At 39.9% G+C, this 24256-nt stretch overlaps 2 protein-coding genes across 2 annotated transcripts; both read right to left on the bottom strand.

Annotated features, from left to right (window-relative positions):
- Positions 1-1021: 1021 nt before the first annotated feature.
- LOC103390011 (arylsulfatase B-like) lies at positions 1022-24256 on the bottom strand. The gene is made up of 9 exons (XM_008325689.3): positions 24194-24256; positions 17731-17980; positions 15805-15991; positions 13538-13728; positions 13127-13334; positions 10481-10724; positions 9519-9589; positions 2258-2377; positions 1022-1450 (listed from the first exon to the last, which is right to left on the bottom strand). Coding segments are annotated over exons 1-9 (1539 nt in total). The 5' UTR covers positions 24196-24256; the 3' UTR covers positions 1022-1184.
- On the bottom strand, positions 18519-24228 carry LOC103390012 (arylsulfatase B-like). The gene is made up of 8 exons (XM_008325690.3): positions 23944-24228; positions 23435-23621; positions 22881-23068; positions 22355-22562; positions 21549-21792; positions 20787-20857; positions 19836-19955; positions 18519-19363 (listed from the first exon to the last, which is right to left on the bottom strand). The coding sequence occupies exons 1-8, from the start codon at positions 24193-24195 to the stop codon at positions 19098-19100; spliced, it is 1536 nt and encodes a 511-aa protein (XP_008323912.1). The 5' UTR covers positions 24196-24228; the 3' UTR covers positions 18519-19097.

The raw sequence follows: 24256 nt of genomic DNA, 5'->3' as shown, positions 1-24256 counted from the left end.
CATATTTCAGCCAATTTAAACACAACATAACATGTGCTGACACATGATGTAGCTCATGGTGACGCAAAACTAATACGATGATGAGACTGCCGCACGCTCTACAGCTAAACACGCTAGTTCTTCTTATCGGTAAAGATTAAACAGTAACATTTTTGAGATATCAACTGTTTTTTTTGTATGCTACACATTACATAAGACACTGTGTGATTACCCAGAATGCAACGGGGTAGCTAACATAGGATAAAATGACTATTTGTGTATCAACCCTGCTTTTTCTGAGGTTTAATACTACCTGCTATTTCTGGACTGGTTTGCATTTGACAAATACAAGAAGCTTCCAGATTCTCATCATAGAAAAACAAAAAAGTGCAAATACCTGACACAGTAGGGAGATTGTGTACAAATCAGTAACACGTGTTGGGAACTCACTGACGGCAACTGCATGAAGTTAACCCCCGAGAGCTGGACCAATAACGGCATCATCTGTGCCCCTAATTACTAGTTGCCATGTTCATTTTTTTTATTTATGGCAGAAAAACAGCTGCTTTATTAGATTCATATTTCCAATGTTTGGTTTGGTTGGACTTCAAGACGTTGTTGTTTTTTAAATCTTGTTGGAATTCTTCTGCTAAACGAAACTCTGGAAGTGTTCGTAAAAAATTTTGTTCACAGTAACACGATCTCGTCTGCAGAGTTGTTGGCGGCACATAAATGATAATTCTTAACTTCTGTTTTACGACATCTTGAAGTTGCTCTATTTGTTGGAGATCTACTTTCTGTAGATTCTTCATGATCGTAAGAAAAAAACCCAGATGATTTAAGGGCACTTAACTTCATCGTTCATCCCTGTCAGAATCTGCCAATTTAACTTTGGCCATTTCTTTGACTTCTCTGCTGTTTAGAACAAGGCCGTTAGGCAGCTGTTGTAAATGACTAAAAGCTTTAGGTTGCTGCCATAAAGTTGGCCAATTAGATACTTGTTGGCCAGTTGAATGAAAATGAAAGGTAAGTGGAAAATAAACATAGTTAGACAAAAATAACCATAATGTTTATTTACCATTTCATCATTCAACATAATCACCATGCAGTAATTAAAAAAACAGGATTTGTAAAATCAAACAGTAAAAATCATTGCATTTCCCTTAGCAGCCCCACATTCCCTTCCGCTCCACTCCTGACCACATCTATTCCCAAGGTCCCCAGGCTCCCTGGAGGCTTGGGTCACACCTTGGGTCATCTCTGGGGTATATAATTGGGGATGCGGTTTTCTGGTACTGATAGAGCCTACCAAGGAGATTATCCACCACACTGGGGAACTGGTCAGACAGATCATTTCTCTCCTCTGGATCCTTTATTATGTCAAACAGCTTTACAGGCTTCACTGGATCGTTACTGGTCTGGTTCCAGTCAGAGCCGCTGTCACCAGGTCGTGGAAACCACTTGCCACAGCCTGGGGGTAAACGACAAGTACAGATGTCCACCTCCATCACCAGAAAGTTTAAATATATAAAGTCTAGACTTCCCTCCCTATTAATGTCACAAATGAGTTAACGTTAACAGTTTATTGCTGTAATAATCTGCTTATGTATGATTTTCATAATTAAATTTGCAAACCAAACTCATCTTTAACCCCTTCTAACTCACTTTTGTCACGATGATGGTTTTAACTACGGTTGTCAAAGCATTTACCCATGGACATGATGTTAGAGACAGTTTCTCCAATAATTCAACCATCGTCATACTGTCATTTACACACACCGAGAGATCTTGAAGTTAAAATACCATCTCAGTGCCCAGCTCACATTTGTGGAGGCTTCAACCTCATAGGGCTGTGGACACAGTCAAACTAAAGCAGTGTTTCCCAAACTTTTTTTTCTGAGGACCCATATTTTAAAAGTCACAAACCTTTGCGACCTAAGTCAATAGACATTATTTGTAAACTCCTGGGAAACATGATGCGAGATGACCCAAAAAAAAAAAATCTCTTGTGACCCACCTGAGGGTCGCGACCCAGTCTTGGGGAAACAATGTACTTAAGTACTGTAAATCACTGAGATCAGCCATTTGTTGAACATCTCATCTATACATTTCCCTTACTGAAAAAACAAAACCAAATTGTATTTTTTTCCACCACCACTGATTTTAATTTCAGAATTTTTTTTTTTAAAGTGAACGTATCCTACGACAGGTATGTGTTTGATTTTCCACTCCTCAATCAGACTAAACACGTCAATATAAGGTGACAGAAGATACTGACCTGGGTCGCCCGTCAGCAGCTTCCAGTTGGAGGATCGAATGGCAGCATGAATGGACACATTGAAGTCAGAGTTGGCCCAGGAGTCTCCGCTGGCCAGTGGTTGATAACTCATGCCAGGACCTGCAGAGAGAAGTGGATAAAGTGATGGAGACCATGCAGAAATGGCCGGAATGGCTGATCTAGGTGATATTAGATCAGCCATTCATTTTAGATCATGTTAAATAAACAAGGAGACTGGCACACGTCCTTAGTCCATCCATTCATCCATTGTCTACTGCTTAATCCTGTTCAAGGTCACGGCGGGAGGTGAGGCAGCCATAGAGCCAGGGCAAAGTCCACCAGCACAGAGCCACAGATAGAACATTCACACCTATGGGCGTAAACCAGTGATCATCAAGTGGCAGTCAGCGGTCCTGCCAAAATGCCCAAGACGGTTCACGACTGGATTCTAAATTTGTGAGGATCAAAAAGAAAATATTGTGTGGTTTCCACTATTAAAGGCCTTTAAAATATATAAACCTGGACCCTAGGTGTCTGTCCAGACAAATTCTGGCCTTCCGACAAATACAGTTGGTGACCACTGATGTGAAGACTGGTGTAAACTGGATTACAGTGGGGCTTCAACAACAGCACAACAGCACTCGTATCTCGACTGCATTTTCCCCCAACTTTATATTATTATAAAAATAGGTAAAACAACCCAGCGAGGGACGGTGTCGAGTGGAAAAATGGAGCTGGGTTGAGCACTCGTGACTCGATGTTTCCTCCTATCATGAGGATCATTTGGAGAAAAACACCAACAGACACAGTGAGAAAATTTTAATACCAGACGGAAAGAGCAACTGTTAGAACTGGGACTCAAACCAGTGATGTTCGTGCTGTAAGGTAAGAACACTACACTATACTACACTACACTATGTTACTAAACTGTCAGTTAAGTGACGGTGAGAAAATGCAGGAAACCAGCAGTCAAAAATTGCTATAAACATGACAAATTGAAAAGCTATCATTTACTCAGAGACCAGTGATTGCTGCATGTATTAATTTCAAACATATGGTGCACTGTGGTTAGAGTCATTTTACAAATTTGGTGGTAATGTGGTTGAAAAAGCACTAGTCTTCCACATCTGCAAAGCACAATGAACAACTGGCTACGTTTGGCAGATTTAGAAAGAAGAAGTGACACCAAGAAAGAAGATTTTAGGATAAAAACCCTATTCTTCCTACAGTGGTACCAGTTCCTGCTACAGAGAAAATACATTTTTGACATTACATCCACCTTTTTGAGGGTGGTACATTCCTTTGGGGTGGCGCTGAAAAAGCTGGTTCTGTTTCTATTGAAAATGTCTGCCAGTAAAAGTTCACCTTCAATCAATACACGTGTCCTTGGGAGAGCTCTCAGGTTCACGGAGGACGACCTGGACAATGTGGTTCTAATTTTTGAGAATTGCAAGTCACTGCTGCCTCCTCACACTGTCAAACACAAGTGCTCTATCACATTCTTTGCATATGTACAGAAAGCACCACACAGCCAGCCGTGTTCTCATTGGCTGGTTTTATAGAGTGGATTTCACCACAGTGACATGATGGCAGAATTAAAACATTTGTGATCTCAGCGCTTTTGTAACCGCATGATGAAAGCTGTGACAGTGAATTCTTCACTGCTCATTGTGTAAATGACATGTGGGTCTCTTTAACTGCTCGCATATGTAGTGAGCCGACCTGCTTCATATGTAGGCATCTTGTACGCATGCAGGCTTCAAGGGTTGTCTCCACCCCATTTTTACAGATAAGGTGTGAGAATTTGCAATTAGGCACTGGCTAATAGATGGATGGATGGATGGATTGATGGATGGATGGATGGATGATGGATGGGTGGATGGATAGATGGATGGATGGATGGATGGGTGGGTGGATGGATGGATGGGTGGATGGATGGATGGGTGGATGGATGGATGGATGGGTGGATGGATGGATGGGTGGATGGATGGATGGATGGATAGAATGAATCCCTTGGGAGTTGGAGAAAATAGGTGAAATACAATAAAATACAAACATAAGCAGCAGTAAACTGACAATGAATATGGGAAAACCTGAACAGTGGATTAGCAGTACTAGATAAATCAGGAGCAGCAGTAGATTAGTAGATAATTATTGTTGTCGTGTGTGGTGTTGTTGATTGCAATTTCAATTATTATTTATTATTATATTTCTTTATACTATTGTTATAACATAATATTTATTTAGCAGTAATTAAATTAGTACTATATATATATATATATATATATATATATATATATATACTACATACTAATTTAATTGATATATATGTATGTATATTACGTATACCACATTAACCTATGGTATGTATATGTATATATAAGCCTAACTGGTATAATTATAAGGATGCTATGTGAACAAGTATATAAATAGTTTAAATATATAAACAGTATAAATAGTAGAGTAGTTAAATAATTCATTCAACAGTTCGCTATGTACGCAGTACCAGCAGATATAATGGTGTATGAGGTGTATTACGGCCATGAGATGTTATCAGGTCCTGTTTTAATAAATACCAAATGAACTAAAAAGGCAGAGACAAACAGTGTTGAACAGCTGTGTGGGTAACAGGCTAACATGCAGTGAGCAGGTTTGAGCTCAGGCCAACCCACAGGGCGAGTGATTTTCTAATCCATTCAACCATGTTTGAAAAGGTGAGCCAGGTGATGATCTGTGTTTCCAGGGACTCGCCTGATGAGAGAGACTGTTTAAAGAAGTCTGACGTCACGTAGTGTAATCACAGGCCAAACTGAGGGCGAGGTTTCATCACACTGTCTTTTGGTCTAATTAACCCTAAACTGAAGGTTAAGATTTACACTGAGGTTCTTTTTGTTTCCACTGAACACTGCAGACCTATTTTACACTAATTTATCCCATCTGCACGTAGAGAATAATCTTCATTGCAGGTTTTGCCCATCTGGATCCACAGCAGGATGATCCACAAACTGGCTCACAAAGAGGAGGGGGTTGGAGAGGCAGCAGAATGTGAGAGTAGAGAAATCGCTGGAAGGAAAGCAGAGGAGTACAGCAGGGAAATTGAGAGGTGATTTAAGACTTGGGCAAAGTCCAGGGTTTCTCTCTTTTTTCCTGGCTCCAAGCAAAATAACCGTCAGGGACCTCTTTCTGACCTATTTCAGTTGGGATCTCTTTTACTTAGACAATACAAGGGCAAGGGAGGGAAACGAGTTGAAAGCGGGAAAGGTACATAATGGAAAACAGCCTCCTTAAGAGGTAGACGGACAATCTCAAAGCGCATGAAGAAACGCAGAGAGAAAAGAAGAACATTTCCCAAACAGCGAGGGGCTTAATGAGACGGAGAGCAGGAGAAAAGAGGAATCTCACACTGACGTGAACCGAGGGTGGCTGGTTGTCACAGTGACGGTTGACGGTAAAGAATGAAATGTAAAACGTAAGAGTGAAAGATTGTGAAGACTCAGAGGTTGCTTTCATGGCTGCAGTAATTCAACAGGCTGAATGACCTCCAGTGTCCAGTGTTGGATTTGATGCCTAACTGGTTCCACAGGTTGGATGATAAAACACTGACACTGGCCAATTCTTCACTTACTGTCAGGATCTCCTCTGAATGAGGCGTCAGGTTTGTGTGGACACCTGTTGTAATCACTACGGCCAGTTGGTCCGTACCACCATGTAGCCCGAATGCCTCCCCTCCCCTTCCCTCCCGACCCCCTTTAGCCCACACTCACATTACCCTGAAGGCAAGTGAGCTGAAGCCCAGTTGCCTCCGACACATGAGTCAGGGACTGTTGTTTATACACGGTTGAAGCAGCGCGATCGAGAGCGAATCTGAAAAGCTGGAATGGCTGCTAATGAACCATCTTCAAATTTCAATGTCTTGATTTACTGACTGCGTGAGGCGACCATTAGTAGCCAATTGTTTGTCACACTAGCCATAGAATCCTTAGACTCTAGGGGGCAAACGCACTTGGGTGTGGTGCATTGGCCTTAGTGTGAGTGCACCCTTAAAGTGTTTTCTCCATAGTCCCTCAGGCTAATCGGACAATTATATCTTCTGACGTCTACTCTTTCAAATCTTTTTTTTAAACACATTTTTGGTGATATATTTAGTTATATAAGCTGATTTTTTTTTTTTAATCTCATGCTCTGAAAAAGTCCAAGATGGACAGGTGGACAACAATGAGGTTAAGAGACATTTTTAGAGCTGTTGTAGAGTGGTGGACGTACTGTAGTGTTGATTGTTTTATGCTGAAGACACTGTTCTTTCTAGCCCTGACCTGGTGATCCTTCTATACTGTATCTCTGGGGCTGAAAACGTACACATCTGTTTTCTTAGAGAGTTCACCAGGTCAATGGTGGAAACATCTGTAAACTATTTCTGTAGAAAGATGTACTCCTGCTGTAGCTTTTCTACTTTTCTACACGGTGTCAGAAATATCGGCCACATTTGTAACGAAACCCTGGTGCCCACGCAGTGACGGTTCTCAGGTGGTTTTGACAAAGACACAGCAGCTCTGTGTCCTGTCTTAAGAAGATTAGACTCATTTTTAGAACTCTTCCCAACAGTCAGACATCAACTTCACACACACACACACACACACACACACACACACACACACACAGACCCTGACCTGGTGGATCAATGATCTCAACTGCACTTGTTAAACTTTCAAACATCTGCCATTTGTTTTCGTTGCTATGATGATAAAACTAAAGAATACAATGACATCTTCACATACCTGAGATTTCAATGTAAATCAGAAAGCTTCAGGCCAAGGGGTGTCAAACTCATTTTCACTTGGGGGTGCCACAACGGCAATACAGTTCCCCTTGAAGGGCCGGTTGTAAATGGTAGACTACACAGATGTAACTGCTCCATAGCGTATTAATAAATGTTTCTTCAATTGATTGTTATCTATATGAGTTATAGATAGAGTTCATTGCAAAACATTTCAGTTTATCAGGTTAAAAAACTCCGGGGCTATGCAAAATGACTTGGAGGGCCACATTTGGCCCACGGGCCTTGAGTTTAACACATGTGCTTTATGCTTATAATATTTCCAAACCACTTGGGATGACATGTGTAAACGACTGGGAGGTTTCCCTCAGACTATAAAACCCAGAACTTTGAATCAGCCACAAACATCCAGGAAGGAGTTCACGATCAAAGCTAACAAACACAACGCTAATAAACATAAGACAGATTCCTTTTCTGACAACAGATATTCTGTACATTAGGGTTGGGTCAAGTCGAATGTTTGAGTACAATACAAACAACTACGTCAGCTGTGGTTTTCACTTCATGGTGTTAAACAATGAGGATTTGATACTTTTGGTTGCGTAAAAGAAGGAAGTGGAAGCAGCACAATTACATCATTAGAAAAGAAGGAGCATAATAAAACATGAAATGTGACGTGATTCATGTAAGGCGAGCCACTGTCCAGCCCCAAGAAAGTGTCTATATACAGATACATTTGTTAGATTTGTTGGATTTAAACCAGTGGTTCCTAACTTGGTGTGAGGTCAGCAGATAATTAAAGGGAAGTTGGTGGGAATCACCAAATGATCAAGTATCCAGAGACCATGAAAGTCTGTGCTAATGCTATAGCTAGAAATGTTTGAATGGTGATTTCACCTGTGGTCACGAAACCATTAGGATTTAATCTTTCAGTTTTCTGGAAAAAAAAACATGGTGAAAATAAACTATGTTGAGTTTTGTCAGCATATGGAGAATATTAAAGATGGCTGCAGGGGGAAATAGTGTATGATCTGTAACTGTAGTTAACACAAACCATCCATTCACAGACATGTTTTCAGCAGATTCACCAATAATAGTTGAGATAATTCACTTTCATACACGTTTCATACACAACCAGGTTGTGTATGAAACCAACATTAAAGTGGGTTTTAGACCTACACGAAACTCGGAAAGCAAATAAAAACTTCACCTTCGACATATGAATACCATTAGGTGATAACCTGTACAAAAACAATCAGGGTTGGTCTTCTCTCTAATAACATGGAGTGAAAGGTCACATACAGGAATTTCCAAACCAGAATGTCTGAAAACAGATGGGTTTAAATCTTAAGTGGCAACCCAGTGTGACGTCATCCACTGGTTTGTGAACTGTCGTTGAGTTGCGTGGCTTGGCTCAGGAAATTTGGGTTTTTTGGAAACCAGAATGAACCGTAGCCGCATGAGAAGGTGGAGCTGGGGAAAAGTCAAGGCATAAATCTCACTGGGAAAATGAGGAAAGGCGTCACTAAGTGACATTTCCTGTCAGTCACACACAGACTGTCAAGCAGACGGAGAGGATATCCCAAGGTGTCTGGGACCATCAACACGAAAAAGGTGTCAATTCATTCACACACACAGACATATATAGTATATAAATATACACATACAAATACATACATATTCATATATATATACACTATATCAATATTAGGGGTGTAACGATATGTTCAACCCACATTATGATACGCAATTTATTATTTACGATCTGATTTTATAAAATGTTTTTTGTTTTCAGGGAAATACCGCCACCTACTGTACTAGAGTGTATACGCTCTCTCTCTCTCTATATATATATATACACATATACTGTATATATGTATATATATATATACCGTGTACATATATATACATATATACATACATACTGTATAAATGTATATGTATATATATATATTTATATATTTATACTGTATATATATTTTAGTATTTTACATTTTCATGCAATCGCAAATGCAAACCCACAGCAGGCTCACCAACGTACAGTACACCTCATAATGTCATAATATAAAACAATATTGTTGAACAATTCACTGAAGTTTTAAACGTTTGATTAAGCAGATTTAAAATGTTTAATTGTTGACAGCCCAAAAAAAAGATTTTAAGACCTGACTGTCAGGCATCTCCACCACCAGAATGATTTACATAAGGAAGTCGAACGGTCTCAGACTGTTGGCAGGGTTCACTGGTATCTGTATAGCTTGTGTTACTCAGTGTGAGTATTTCATAACGATGCATTTTAAATTATTTTAAAAGCTTTCCCAGGTGAGAGCTAACTTTATATAGTACATGAAAACACCATTAATGCAAACCCCAGCCACACTTTTAGACTTTGCCTGAGAAGTGACCAAGTTGAAAACTGCTGGTGGAGAGAATCTACAGGTAGATACTGGGAGTATACTCTGCAATACTGTGAAAATGTGTACTTACATGGTAAGTCGTTGGTGTAGAGAGGGTCGATGTTGTGCAGCAGCTCCAGTCTGGGTGATGCAACTCCATAACTGTAATGTGAAAGTGATGTTATTCCATAAATATATTAATGCATGACAACAAACATGACAGTGGCTGTGAAATCCACTGGGACCAGTGAATGTAGAGCAGGCAGCTGGCAGATGTGGGCCAGGCCGTCATATGCTCTGTCAACACCTCACCACACAGCAGAAGTGCTGACCACAGTGTCTGATAACACAACTTTTTGTTTTTTTCATGATTCAAGACGTCAGTCTGTTGTTTTGTAGAACGGAGGAGGACAATTAAAAAAAAGTGAAATTGTGAAGCAGTTCAAAACAGCCATTTGTTTCTTCTGCTGTTGTACGGCTCACACAGCAATGCCAACAGCCAGTGGTCAGCTGACGTGTGTCGGCCAATTGAGTCAAGTGGATTCTGTGAGTAGTAGTTTGTGGTTCTGGCTGAGCGTTAGTTTTCTTCTGGGGCTCTGCTGTAGCCCTTATTTCACCCCTGTGCACTGTGTCTACATTTAGATAAAAAGAAAAAAATAAAAAAAAACTTAACTCTGCCTCTGTGGCTACTTCTGTGATAACCTAATGCTTTTAAATGATCAAATAAAAAAAAAGATATAAAATAAATAGGTTGTGTAGGGTATGTTCTTTTTTTTAACGCAGTATAAGTCGCATTTTTAGTAGCTTAAAAAGCTAAAAAGCATATATCAATACAATCTACGGCCACAAGAGGGCGCCATCCAAACTCGTGACAACTGAACGCCAGTGAAAACTTGCACGACTGAACGGTAAAGATATCCTCAAATGGCAAAAATACAATGCAAACAGAAGAAACTGACAAACTGAAACTGATGCTAAAGGCCAGTCTGAGGACAGCCCAGCGAAAGAGGAGGCGGAGCTTCATCTGCCGTCGGAGTCCTCTTTCCAGCTCACCTGATTGTGGGCCACATGTTAAATCCATCCAATGGCTTTGTGGTATTGATGGTTCCTCCTGCCAGGCCAACCAGTGTGGGTAGCCAATCAGAGATGTGAATCAGTTCATTGCAGGTAGTTCCAGTTTGTTTCAGGAGTGGGCTAGCCACAAATCCGATTCCTCTGACTCCGCCTTCCCACAGTGTTGCTTTCCTGCCGCGCAGAGGCCAGTTGCTGCCACCCCAAAGAGTTTGACCTCCATTGTCTACCACAAAAAAAAACACACACAAAAAGAAAAACAAAACAATGAAAAACACAACGAAGCAAATATTATTATAATGTTCAGCTGGAAATTAGATTTTAACGTTAATACGGAGGCAAAGAAAACTAGGACAGCAGTGGTTCCTGATCTTATAGGGGATTCTGGTGACCCCAGATATATTATTTTACACTGACGTGATCGCAGTCGTCAATCAGCTCAGATATTTCAGATGCTGCATTTAAACTGGACTTATATTCATGAAAGTGAAAGAATACAGTTGTGCGTGGTCTTTTTAATCACAAGACAACAATAATTTGTCGAAAAAAATATTTTTATCACTAATTTTTTTAATCAATTCCACGTGAGGTTGAAAAACATTTTTATCAGTAATTTTTTTAATCAATTCCATGTGAGGTTGAAAAACCCTGAGCTAAAGGTTTAAGGTGAACTGTGTAAGTGGGTGGTTTGTTTGTTTCTATGTTCCGTCCTGTGATGGACTGGTTAAGTCGTCGAACCTAGAACCTAATAACCTACAGTAAAACACATACATCTAAACTACAGGAAGTTCTTATATCCAAAGAAGGTAAAGATGGCAGCAAATGCTAGTTCTTCTGATGAAAATGTTACCTCCATTCCCAGCAGAAAGATGGACAATGCATTTTGAAAATAAACAGGTCTGTCTGCTGCACATATGTGCAGTGTTTTACTTTTTTTTTTTTATGTGTAACAAATGTGAAGAACAATGGCATTTCCTTCCCTAAACAACCAGACTTCCTCTGGAGTATACCTAATTAAGGTCACACAGCTAGTACTCCCTTAACTCAGTAGTATTCATCTGCTATTCTCCAGAACTAGACGAGCATTCCGTTACAACATCTACTTCTAACTTAAACACACACACACACACACACACACAGGTGGTTGGACTGAGTGGTTCTTTCCAACTGGTCAGTCCAGTAATAACACTGCTGACCAGCCTCGTGCATCAGCTCCTGTTTCAGCAGGAGAATATCGTGCATTCGGCTCCTGCTGGAAGCATGTGCTGATTCCTTAACTTCTCTGGAAAAGACTGTTTCTTAATGCCTTTTCAAGCTGTTCCGGATCGCTGCTCGCCAGGTTTCCCAACCCCCAACTAACATTCACTAGATCTGTCTCGCTCTTTTGCTTACAGTAAAGTCCCAGTGAGGCAGTCAGTTTACAGAAAATTTCATCACAAAGGGAAAAATTTCAGGGCTCATTACTTTCTTGTTTGGCCTGACACATGAGGGTCACCGAGCGCAGCTTCGCTGTGAGGAAAAACACACTAATAAAGCAATAATGTGATCTTTCTCAGAAACTCCTCTTTAAGGGAAGTTCGTTCAGTTAAAAACTCCAGATACCATAAGATGGTAACTGGAACAGGGACTTCGAGTACTTCAGCGTACTTTTCCTCAGATTTCAATCAGCCAACCGAGTGGTGCATGACACATGGTAGGCCGACCGCTCTGAGTCAGAGACAAGCTGATGTGTGGAAGAACAATGAAACAGACCACCCACCGCAGTCAACTACACACATTAAAACCTTTGCCATTTACCTTCACAGCATTGTTCCTGTCTTCTAATTACCCTTTAAACCCTCTTAAAATAACCCTTAAAGGAGTTACCTACTTCAGATGCAATCCATGATTGGTTGCACATGTAGATAAAGCAGTGAGTTGGCACATGTTTTAATAATGGCTTTATACCTCGTTCGGACCATGTTCTTTATAAAAGTTATATGATTTTTTTTTGAAGATTCTGTTGCTACTTTATACAAAACTATAAACCGAGCAGAATCATCTTTCATTTTGTAAACCTGAGCTCTGGTCAACAGAGATATTCACACTACAGAAGAGAGTCTCGTAAGAATAACTGAAACGAAATACTGACCTCCAGTGGACAAACTAGAAGAAACACTCCTTTTTTCCCCCCAAAAGTAACGCTTTTGGGAAAAGTCAATAAGAAACAAGTACAGTTCAGTACAAATGTTTTGTGTGTGTACGCACACGTTCCCTGTCTTTTTCTAAGTATTATTAAGAGGGAAAAGAGTCCTTCTGTCACACACTTTTTGATATTTGACATTAGATGTTGTAGAATTTCTATAGAATGTAATGGGATTAAAGCTTTAATTAAATGTTAATAATGTTAACAAATGATTTTGCCTGTCCAAATATAAAATTAGTGTTAGCACAATTAGTTTCTCCGACCTGATCTTCAATTACAAAATAGGATTTATAAAACCTTTATTCTGCTGTTACCCATAATTCTAACTTAATTAAAGGCAGCCATAAAGTTTTAAATTCATTTGTAAAAATGTGTTTTAAAAAGGGATGTACATTTCACATTTTAGGGCACAATACACATATTGGAAGTTGCATATTGGTTACCTGTTGAAAACACAAGCACTGTGTTTTCCCAAAGTCCCTTCTGCTGTAATGCCAGAGTGACATTGCCCACGGCCTCGTCCATAGCCGACACCATGCCGGCATAACATTTTCGTTTTGGATCGTTGATGAAACTGTAAGGTTCTAGATAACGATCAGGAACCTGCAGAGGAAAATGTACAGCCTGCAGCGCCAAGTAGAGAAAGAGGGGCTGAAAGACAAAAAAAAAAACAAACAACAAATGTTGTAATAGGTTGACTGTTTCATGTAAGGCGGCTGAGGTAGAACTTAAACAGAGAATCATTACATATTTCACCGCCCACCAACACTTTCCTAGTTAACCAGTGCAGCGACAAACCTCCCTTTAGAACCCTGATCTCCAAATGTCTTCAACGTGTGTAAAATACGAGTCACCTTGTCAGGGTCTTGTTTGTCAATGATGCTCAGGGCCTTCTGGGTAAACACCTCGGTTGAATAATCTCCTTTGTATTCAGTGGCCACCTCTTCTCCATCCCTCAGGTCCAGGCCACAGAATGTCTTTTTCTCATCTGGGCTGTAGTAGCAGTGCACGTGTGAGTAGTAATCTTCAGAGCCCATTAGATAGCCTGTAAAAAGGAAAGGAATTCAAGTTTGTACCAGTAATCTTATGATGGACATAACTGATCATTCCATTTATTTAAAGTTTTTTGGTATTGTGATTAAACTGTTTTGTATAGAGAATCCCTCTATTACTTCTAAAACAGGCATGCTCAAAGTCCGGCTCACGGTCCAAATCCAGTCTGTGTCTAAATTTCCACCGTCCAGAAGCATCTGTCATAAAATCAAGATGTCAACATGTTACCTGCCAGCATGGTTGACCCACACTGAAGAATACACACGTACAAAAAGCAATTGTATATTTCACCAGAAGATGGCAGTCGACTTGTAGCCTGTGTGAGGACAAGACTAAGTGACTCTCACCTGCATGACTTGCGCATTAAAACCACTGTTTTTGAGCCAGACCTGTGTGCCTTGTTTACTGCAGTTGAGACCTCAATATCACCCTTCACATTAATGCAGGTCAATTATTTTTTATTATTCTTCTTCTGAGCTGAATGATCGGCCCTCATACGTTTTTACCTTACCAAATCTGGCAAAAAGTTTTGACAGCCATGCTATAAACCAATTGTGCACATTAGAGTTGTCAGGAAATTCATAATTCTACTCAGGTTAATTGCATGGTAGCTGTGGATTCATCATGATTAATCAAGGCAAATTGTCATTCCAAAATATGACAAAAACATATTGTATATATATGTATATTGCTGAAATAGAAAGACAAATAGCAGCAAGTATCAGACCTATTTTTATTTGTGACTGATCCAAATAATAGAATTATTAATATGGAAAAATGCAAAGGAAATTATGCAAAAGTATAATTTAAATCCTAACATAAAGTGTGTGAAAACAATAGTGGCGTTGGTGTCGGTGAAGCCTCAGACAACTGGTCCGACACGTTTGACTGGAAGTTGAAGCCTCTGCAGTGCATGTAACTACTAAAGTGTGTATGCACTATGTATTGACGCTTTCACAAACTTTTTGGTCAATTTTGTTGACGCACCCCCAATTTCACGAAAACTTAAAAAAATTAAATTAAAAAACACTCCTAACGGCCATCAAAAATGAAACTTATTCAAGGTACTAATTCTGCACTATTATTAATTCTGCATTAATATGTATTAAAATGTTAATCAGCTGAATGTGATGAAGTTCGTACCTAACTTAACTGACTGTGTACATTTCACCTTGTTGTTTACATTTCTACATAGTCACAACACTTACAAAACAAAGACTAAATGTGTTTACTTGTTCCATCAATGTTAATATCTTGTGTGTCTTCATTGTTTACTCAGCACACCTATTACACAGAGTTTTATAAAGGTACTTTTGAAAAATAGCAACACGTGAGCAAGATCCTGCCACCCGTGGTGACAATGAGAATCATGTGAGAGTTTTGAAACGTTTCGGTAACTCCACTTGTCACCAACAGACACAGTACAGTGTTGTGTTCAGCCTGTGGTTCCATTCAGTGATGTAAGGAAACAGGAGTGTGTGCGATGTCTCACTGTGAGACTTTCAAGACATGTTGATGTTTTAGAATACATTTTTCGACTGGCGGGTCACAATTGTCCTAAGATTGAACAGGGGGGCCGGGTCAGGAGTGTTCGTGTGAACTAAGATAAATGACATGTAAAAGTCATGCATAAAGGCATAAATGCTAAAATTTTCCATCATAATTGCCATCTATTGTGGAAATGGGGTATTGCAGGTTACAAAAGTTAAAGGCTGAAGTATAATGATGATATAAATAGATTATATAATTTGGAAAAGTTTAGTGAGCCGGATTAACAAGATGAATCCGGCCACATCCGTCCCCCGGGCGGATTTGCCCATGTTTGTTTGTTTGTTTTAAATCTTTAGACACTCTACATAGAAATAATTTCTACGATTGTCAAACTACAATTGTCAAACTGTTAAAACAGCAAACACCTGAAGACACAGGTAAATAAACTGCACAGAAAGGTTCAGCTCGCAGCATGTACACAGATCAACGGCATTTCTGAAGCAGATTTTTTTTTAAATCATCGAAAACATGACTAAGATTCACAGAAAACCGTCAATATATTAAAAAGTTTACGAACCAAAGTACGTATCAAATCCCCGGCGGGTGGGCAGACAGTCCTTCTTGTACATGCCCAGGTGCCACTTCCCCACCATGTGAGTACTGTATCCTGCCCCCTTCAGGTACTGAGGCAGGGGCTTCGCCTCCCGCGGAACACAGTATGGCTGACAGGCCCAGATGATCGAATGTTGCATCCCTGTGTGGATCTGGAGGTGTGGGGGGAAAAACACAGTTAGGATTTGAAAGATACCAACCTTACAAAAAATAAACTAAGTTTGACAGGACAGTTAAACCAATTTAAGTACAGGACAGGAAGCATGACAGCCTGGGTAATGATGCATTCTTGATGTCACTAAAAAGATTCTGAGCATGTTTTTATTTTTCATCACCAAGAATGGGTGTGGTGCTTTGGCCCAGAGGCAGTGTCTCTGTCATTGGTGTGGAACCCCAGGGTTCACCTCCTGGGCAAGTTTGAATCCCAGTTAGGGCGGTTGGTTCCTTCCAGGAAGGTTTGGGGGGTGACTGCTGCCCCTGCGACCCGGTAACGGATAAGCGGATGAAAATGGATGGATGGATCACCAAGAATGGAACTTTGCACTCCAAGAACCTCTTAAAGGGTAAACTAAGGCCCGTGGGCCAATGGGCTTTCTAATCTGGCCCACCAAACACTGGTTCAGTATATGTTAGAGACTGGTTTAGTCTTAATACGATACGGCTACAGTAGCCTATGGATACTGAGCGTGGGCTTTCACATATACATACATACATACATACATACATATGCCGGGGCCTGTATGCGGTGCTATGTCAACCATGTCTTGAACTGGAAGTTTGGAAAACTAGAAAAGAACCCACAACATGCCAATAATGCTTGCAAACTGTAACAAAAACAAACCTGTAACTAGGGTTGTTGCAGGGGGGATACAGGTGTAGTGAATCACACCCTATTCAAAGGGGCAGGTGGTTTGAGACACAACCCCCTCCCTGAAAACAAGACCACAGTTTCACTTCAAAGGATTGATACTCAGTCTAACCAGGGAAGGATATGTTGATGCCATCTTCTTGTGGATCAATCCAACAATGGATGACGGTTAGTTTAGGATTACTGCTGCCGAGGGTCAAAGGTCAACCCTTTAAGGACTACTTGCTAAATGTTCTAATGCCTGACAGGACAAAAGGGGCAGCAGTGACTGAAGAGTTGGTCAGTGACCAGTGGTAGTGGTATCGCGATCAATCAATCACAGTAATACGTTCATCTTTGTGCTAAAGAATTACAAGCAACGTGTGGCTCCTTTAGACGTTAAAGGTGAGTGAGAGCTTCTGGGAAAGTTTTTAAAACCAAAATCTCTGCGTAAATAACCCACAGACCACACACATAAACACACTTTGCAAGCAAACAAGCTTTTGCGTGTTCTCATCTAAGTAGTAAGAATGTTATGACACTTCAGGAAGTTGTCAGGGTTATGTTAGAGTTATGCCAAATATTTCCTCACAATGATGATTGATCTGATTACACACGGAATTAACAGCTTTTCTGAATCATTAACTGCAGCCTTTTTAGTCTGTTTTTTTTGTTCCTATATAGTAAACAGTATTATTCAAAACATTTTTTTAATTTGACATTTCATATACTTCCTTCATCGTTATGGTTATATCTTAGGATGAGCTACATATACTTTGTCTGTCAACTATGTGTAAGGTATAGTTATGTGGTATATGAGAGGATATTGCACACAAAACCTATTTCATATTAAATATTACATCATGGGTTTGTAGATGTTTATACTGATTTTACATGAAACCATTTAAATGTGTTTCGACTTTATATTTTTCTTAGTTACAGTACATTACTTAAGTTTTATTTAAAGAAAATAATAGAATTATATCGTTATTATCATCATTATTCCAATTACTCTATGACGCAGATACTGTGGTAGTCACTCACCTGGTACCTGCCGGTCATGAGCTGGTTCCTGGAGGGGGTGCAGATTGGTTGGATGTAGTATCTCTCCAGACGAACCCCGCTGGCTGACAACTTGTCCAGGTGAGGAGTGTGGATCTCTGAGCCGTGGTATCCAATATCGTGCCAGCCGTAGTCATCAGCCATGATAAAGACGATGTTTGGCTGCGGAGCAGCTTTAACCAGAGGGACAGCGACGAGAAACACAACAACACACCGGAGCCATTCGGAGGACATTGTTACTTCCTTACTTTGATAAAGTGCACACGCGCACGCCTTAGTTGAATGTGTCTGAGTGAATGCGCGTGCTTGTATTTATATCCTGAAGTATTCCCAAAAGTGTAGCAACAATGTCTCGTTACAGCTCCAACTTCCCTGTCTGTGAATCAAAAACATTACTCTGGAGCAGGAACCAATCACAAGACAGGAAGAGCAGCCAATCACGTGAATGCTTAACCTGGCCAACGTTTTTTTTTTCTTTTTTTCTTTTTATACCCTCATAGTTTTCTACAAACTATTCTACTATATACAAACTACTTTTTTCTTTCTTTTACCGTTATGTACAAAATCAAATGTTCCACAGCACTTGTTATAAATCGAAATAAGTTTACATAATAAAAACATGTGGATTCGAAATGTATTAAATTATTTTCGGCTTACTGATGTCATTAGTGACGATGCAGTTGCCAGGTGGGATTTACATAAATGAAATAATATTTCGAGTTTTAAGGGATATGCTCAAGCAACGTATTTAAAACACACACACACACACAAACATTTTAATTTTGCTCTTGAGCAAATTTTTATTATTTTATTTTAACTAATAAAATTCTTTAGAACTAAACATTGATCAAATTTGAGTTTGAAACCCCTGCCTGGACCAGCAAACCTGCGATCCTCTTGGCTGTACATTTTTTAATAATAGTACTAATACTACATACCAAAATATGTGAGCCATAACCAGGACCTAGAATCAGAAGACAAAGTAATCCCAAAGACAAATACAGAACAAACCCCCATAGATGGTGCTTTAAAACATTTTATCCCAAACCCAAACTAGGAACTTTTTAGATGTTGGAAAAAAAAGGTGCAGGTCACTAATAATTATATCAATTTGGTTGTCAATAAGTTGATATTTTGCCACTAATCAGCAGTTTGTTCCTACTGGAAGTTTTCAAAATGATTAGGATCAAGAAAGAGATGTGATGATGTAATTCACACTCATGCCTGTTAGGTGACACAAAGACTTTCAATTATTGGACAGTTAAAAGAAAATAGGATGTTTTGACACTGTAAAGTCGCAAAGACTGACAATCCACATCCTTCATGGTGTTCATCAGAGCCATCTCCACCTAGGTCCAGGGTCCCCAGGCTCCTGTGGCACTTGGGTCACACCTGGGGTCTTCACCTGGGTAAATTATTGGCAAGGCAGTTTTCTGGTAGTTATACAGCCTAGTGAGGAGATGATTCACCACAGTGGGGAATTGATCTGATAGATCATTCCTCTCTTCTGGATCATTTACTATGTCAAAGAGCCTAACGGGATTCTGAGGTTCTTCACTGATCTGACGCCACTCGGATGTGTTTTCACCAGGCCGAGGAAACCAGCGGTCACAACCTGCGGGAGAAAAGGATCCGAGACAAAAGGACTGATTGAGAAAAGTGTACAAAAATATTTTTACTTGTCATTCCTACACTTCTATGGCTGCAAAATACATTTGAATAAAATGACAAAACAAAGGTATAACGTGACCTAAATATAACTTGAATAATTGTAGCTTGAAGTTGAATCAGTGGCAGGTTGCACTCGACAGCCATGTCTCTGTGTACGGCATGTATCGTAAACACAGAAACTCTCTGTTCCTGATCGTAGGCCAAACCCTAAAATACTGGGATATATACATATGTATGTATTTTATTGTCCTCAGATACAGTTAACTACAATCTAGAGAAACAATCTTTTTTTTAATTTTGAAAAAACATCACCTGTAAAAGAAGTTGTTTGAACTGTTTTTTTTTTCTCCGTCACTGTTTTATTGACAGACCCACATGGAATGAACAGATCATTATGGAACACAGATGATATTAACCTTGGTCTCCAGTGAGCAGTTTCCAGTTGCTGAATCGAATAGCAGCATGAATGGACACATTGAAGCCAGACTTGGCCCAGCGGTCTCCACTGGCTAAAGGCCTCGGAGTCCTGCCAAGACCTGCGGATAAAACAAGACGGAGACGGTCACGGAGAGCATTGATACCCTTTTGAACAACTTTACATTTTTAAAAGCTGTTCAACAGTAGATTAAAGACAATAAAAACACTTTTTAAACAACATGTGTCTACGAAATTACTTCCCACTGGCTGCACTGGCTAGATCAGTAGTTCTTAAACTGTTGTACCACTGGTGGTACGCGAGCACTCTCTAGTGGTACGCGGGGAAAAAAAATAAATCATATTTTCACATTTACATTTTCAATTGAATAAATCTGAAACCATGCACAATTAATACAACTTTTAAACATAAACATTTGTATAAACATTTATAAACATCTCTCCTGTGTGATGGAAGCTGATAGTAAACTGTTGTACCACTGGTGGTACGCGAGCACTCTCTAGTGGTACGCGGGGAAAAAAAATAAATCATATTTTCACATTTACATTTTCAATTGAATAAATCTGAAACCATGCACAATTAATACAACTTTTAAACATAAACATTTGTATAAACATTTATAAACATCTCTCCTGTGTGATGGAAGCTGATAGTGAAGGCCTATGCAGCTATATTCTAATGTTGGTCATCATGGTGGTACTCAGAGAGAGATCAGTGTTTTCTCAGGTGGTACAGAGTATAAAACGTTTGAGAACCACTGGGCTAGGTTATCTTTGAGACTGTATCTTGCTAAGAGAAAGTACTTTGTCTAGAACCAGACCAGATGTTTGCAGATAAGAGAAGCATGTTTACTTTGTCAATTTTAAGGTATCTTGTGAGAAAAAAAAAAAAACAAACAAATAATGGCTCTCCAGGATCGTCATGAACTTACATGGTGTGTCATCAAAATAGAGAGGGTCAATGTTGTGCAGAATATCCAGTCTGGGTGATGCAGCTCCATAACTGTGACATATAAGAATAAGAAGATATTAATAACACAGCACTGGAACATGTTTATCTGATCCTGCTGGCTGATGTCGGCCAGATCATCACTGCAGTTTCACCACAGAGGAAACAATCTGCTCTGCCTGAACACAGTGTCTGTTAGCACAACTGAAATAATGCTTCCTCTTTTCCAACAACAGTTAGAAACTCAGTCTGTGGGTAAAAATGACAATTTGTGTTATGACCTGTACAAAAATGTGGATAAATGACTTAATCAAAATTTAATATTTAAATTTAGAAATTATATCCTAAACTTTAGCCATAAGAAAATAATTAGGATATAAGAAGTATCACATTTAAACAATTTTTACATTTCACCAGGGTTTAAAAGCAAAACTCTCCGATCCAAACGTCCATAATGTCGTTTAGGGACAGTGGTCCAGAAAGTTTCAGGTTCGAGTTCACCAGCTACCAAATTACCACTGAGGTGCTCTGATGGCACAGTCCCCACACACTGCTCCCCGGGCGCTTAAAGCTGCCCACTGTTCACTTTGGTGATGGGTTAAAAGGAGAAGTGGTGTGCTGTGTCACAATAACAAGTAGTTCACATTCTTTCATATCATGTGTTAAGAATGTAAGTGTATAAAAACAGAGGGATGAACTTTAATTAAGGCATGACGAGACCTGACTGTGAGAAGTCCCAGTTCACCTGATAGTGGGCCACACGTTGAATCCATCCAGGGGTTTTGAAGTGTTAGTGCTCCCTCCAGCCAGGGCAACAAATGTAGGCAGCCAATCAGAGATGTGGATCAGTTCATGGTTGACGGTTCCACTTTGGTTCAGTAGTGGCCCAGCGACAAATCCAACTCCTCTGACTCCACCTTCCCACAGTGTGGTCTTCCTACCACGCAGTGGCCAGTTGCTGCCACCAGACAATGTCTGACCTCCATTATCTGCCAGTCAACAACCACAGCAGTAAAGAAGAAAAACACCGACACAGAGCAGATGACAGATTTATATAAATGAACATTAAAGTCTTCAACTTTAGCATTTCAACAGACTTACAGTAACCCTTGTGTTGTCAGGGAGGGTTCTGACCCCAACTTAAACGTTAACATGTACCTTTTACACCAGTTTTTTTTTACTGAGCTTACATTTTTTTAAAAAAGGAGTCCAGGTTTTTGTGGTTATGGTTGGACTGAGACTAATGTTACATGGAATTGATTGACAATTTTAAATAAAGATCACAACAAAGGTGACGAGAATTTTGACCCCAGAGGTGAGAACATTCTGAGGGTTCATTTCAATAACACCCATAAATTTTTACACAATGACAACCAAGTTCAGTTTGAAAGGTAAAAACCTGAAGACAAGACATGAGTCTACGTTTCTCTGCAGCATCATGTTTTTTGGTAACATTTGTTTCTTCTATTTGTTCTTGTTTTTGTATATTTTCTGTTGTTACCACATCCCTGTCAGAACCACAGTTAAATACATGTGGTATAACAAATATACCTGTTGAGAACACAAGAACTGTGTTTTCCCAATGTCCTGTCCGCTGTAAAGCTGCGGTGATGTTGCCCACGGCCTCGTCCATGGCTGACACCATGCCTGCATAAATCCTACGGTCTAGGTCTTTGATGAAACTGTAAGGTTCTAGGTATTTATCTGGAACCTGTAGAGGAGCGTGCACGGCCTGCAGCGCCACATAGAGGAAGAAGGGCTGAAAGACAAAAACAATATGTTAACATTAAACAGCATTTTGGAGTTGCTGAGTCAGAATAATCATCCATAAATAATCTGACTGTATATAGTGTCGGACTATTGATCTGCTGCTGGAAGATCCTCTTTCATTCTTAATGAGCTCCCAGATTAGATACCAAGGAATAGATTATTTGATTTATAGTATTGTAAAATGTGATGCTGATTATTTCAAAAACTGTGTTAATTTGGATTTTAACCAAAAATGTTTGTAATTTTTTTTTTTTTGAGAAATATTATTTCCACTTCAGTGGCCCACTTGTCATGTGACATGTTTCACCTTGTTAGATTGTTGTTTTTCGATGATATTGACGGCCTTCTGGCTGAACAGCTCAGTAGAATAATCTCCTGCATATTCGGTGGCCACCTCCTCTCCATCCCTGAGGTCTAAACCACAGAATCGCTTCTTAGGAGGGATGTGCCAGCATTGTGTGTGGTTAAAATAATCCTCAGAACCTAACAGGTAGCCTGCAGAGAGGGATTAGTCCAAAGACAAATGATTGGTTATTTGTATTTGAATGGAAACAATGTGACACCGTGTGTGTATGTAAAGAGAGGGCAACAGCTGTGATCATCAGATGGTGAATATTATGCTGTAGAATAGGTCAAGGAGGTCAAAACAACTGTGAACGTGGTGTTTTGATCCCTTCCATCTCTCATGCTTTTACCTGCTCGTACATGTCATTACTGCTTTTTTTTTTAATCTTCGGTGAATGATTCATGATCACACAACATACAACATGCATAAAAGCACATAAACCCATGAAAACCTACTCTGCACAAAAAGTCTGTGACACAAACTGTAAGCCTTGAAATAATAAACTAGGTACAAACCAAAATACGTATCAAATCCCCGGCGGGTGGGCAGACAGTCCTTCTTGTACAGTCCCAGGTGCCACTTCCCCACCATGTGAGTACTGTATCCTGCCTCCTTCAGGTACTGAGGCAGGAGCTTCTCCTCCAGAGGAACACAGTATGGCTGACAGGGCCAGATGATCGAATGTTGCATCCCTGTGTGGATCTGAGGAGGGCAGTAAATACATGTCTTATGTAAAAAACAAACAAACAAACAAAAAACAGGTAATTTGTAATATTGGTGAACAAATATAATATAGCTGCAGGGAGCTTAAATTGTTTTTTAATAAAATCCATGAAGCAGAGATTCTTAACGTGATAATTTTTTATATTACACAACAATGAACAATATTTGTAACTCAGAAAAATAATCAATTGCCGTAACATTTATTAATACGTTATAAAGTAGTTGCGTAAGCCGGTAGTTTGCATTGACAAGAACTCCACGTATACAATACAGGCATAAAGACTGCGTGTGACCCTCTCACCTGGTACCTGCCGGTCATGAGCTGGTTCCTGGAGGGGGTGCAGATTGGTTGGATGTAGTATCTCTCCAGACGAACCCCGCTGGCTGACAACTTGTCCAGGTGAGGAGTGTGGATCTCTGAGCCGTGGTATCCAATATCGTGCCAGCCGTAGTCATCAGCCATGATAAAGACGATGTTTGGCTGCGGAGCAGCTTTAACCAGAGGGACAGCGACGAGAAACACAACAACACACCGGAGCCATTCGGAGGACATTGTTACTAAGGTGGCGTCAATTTAAAAAAAAAAGTGTCAGGTCAGGTCAGAAATAATAAAT

Source organism: Cynoglossus semilaevis, chromosome 14 (genome assembly GCF_000523025.1).
Source record: "Cynoglossus semilaevis isolate Cse_v1.0 chromosome 14, Cse_v1.0, whole genome shotgun sequence".
Taxonomy (NCBI): Eukaryota; Metazoa; Chordata; class Actinopteri; order Pleuronectiformes; family Cynoglossidae; genus Cynoglossus; species Cynoglossus semilaevis.
This window is presented reverse-complemented; position numbering and strand designations above follow the sequence as displayed.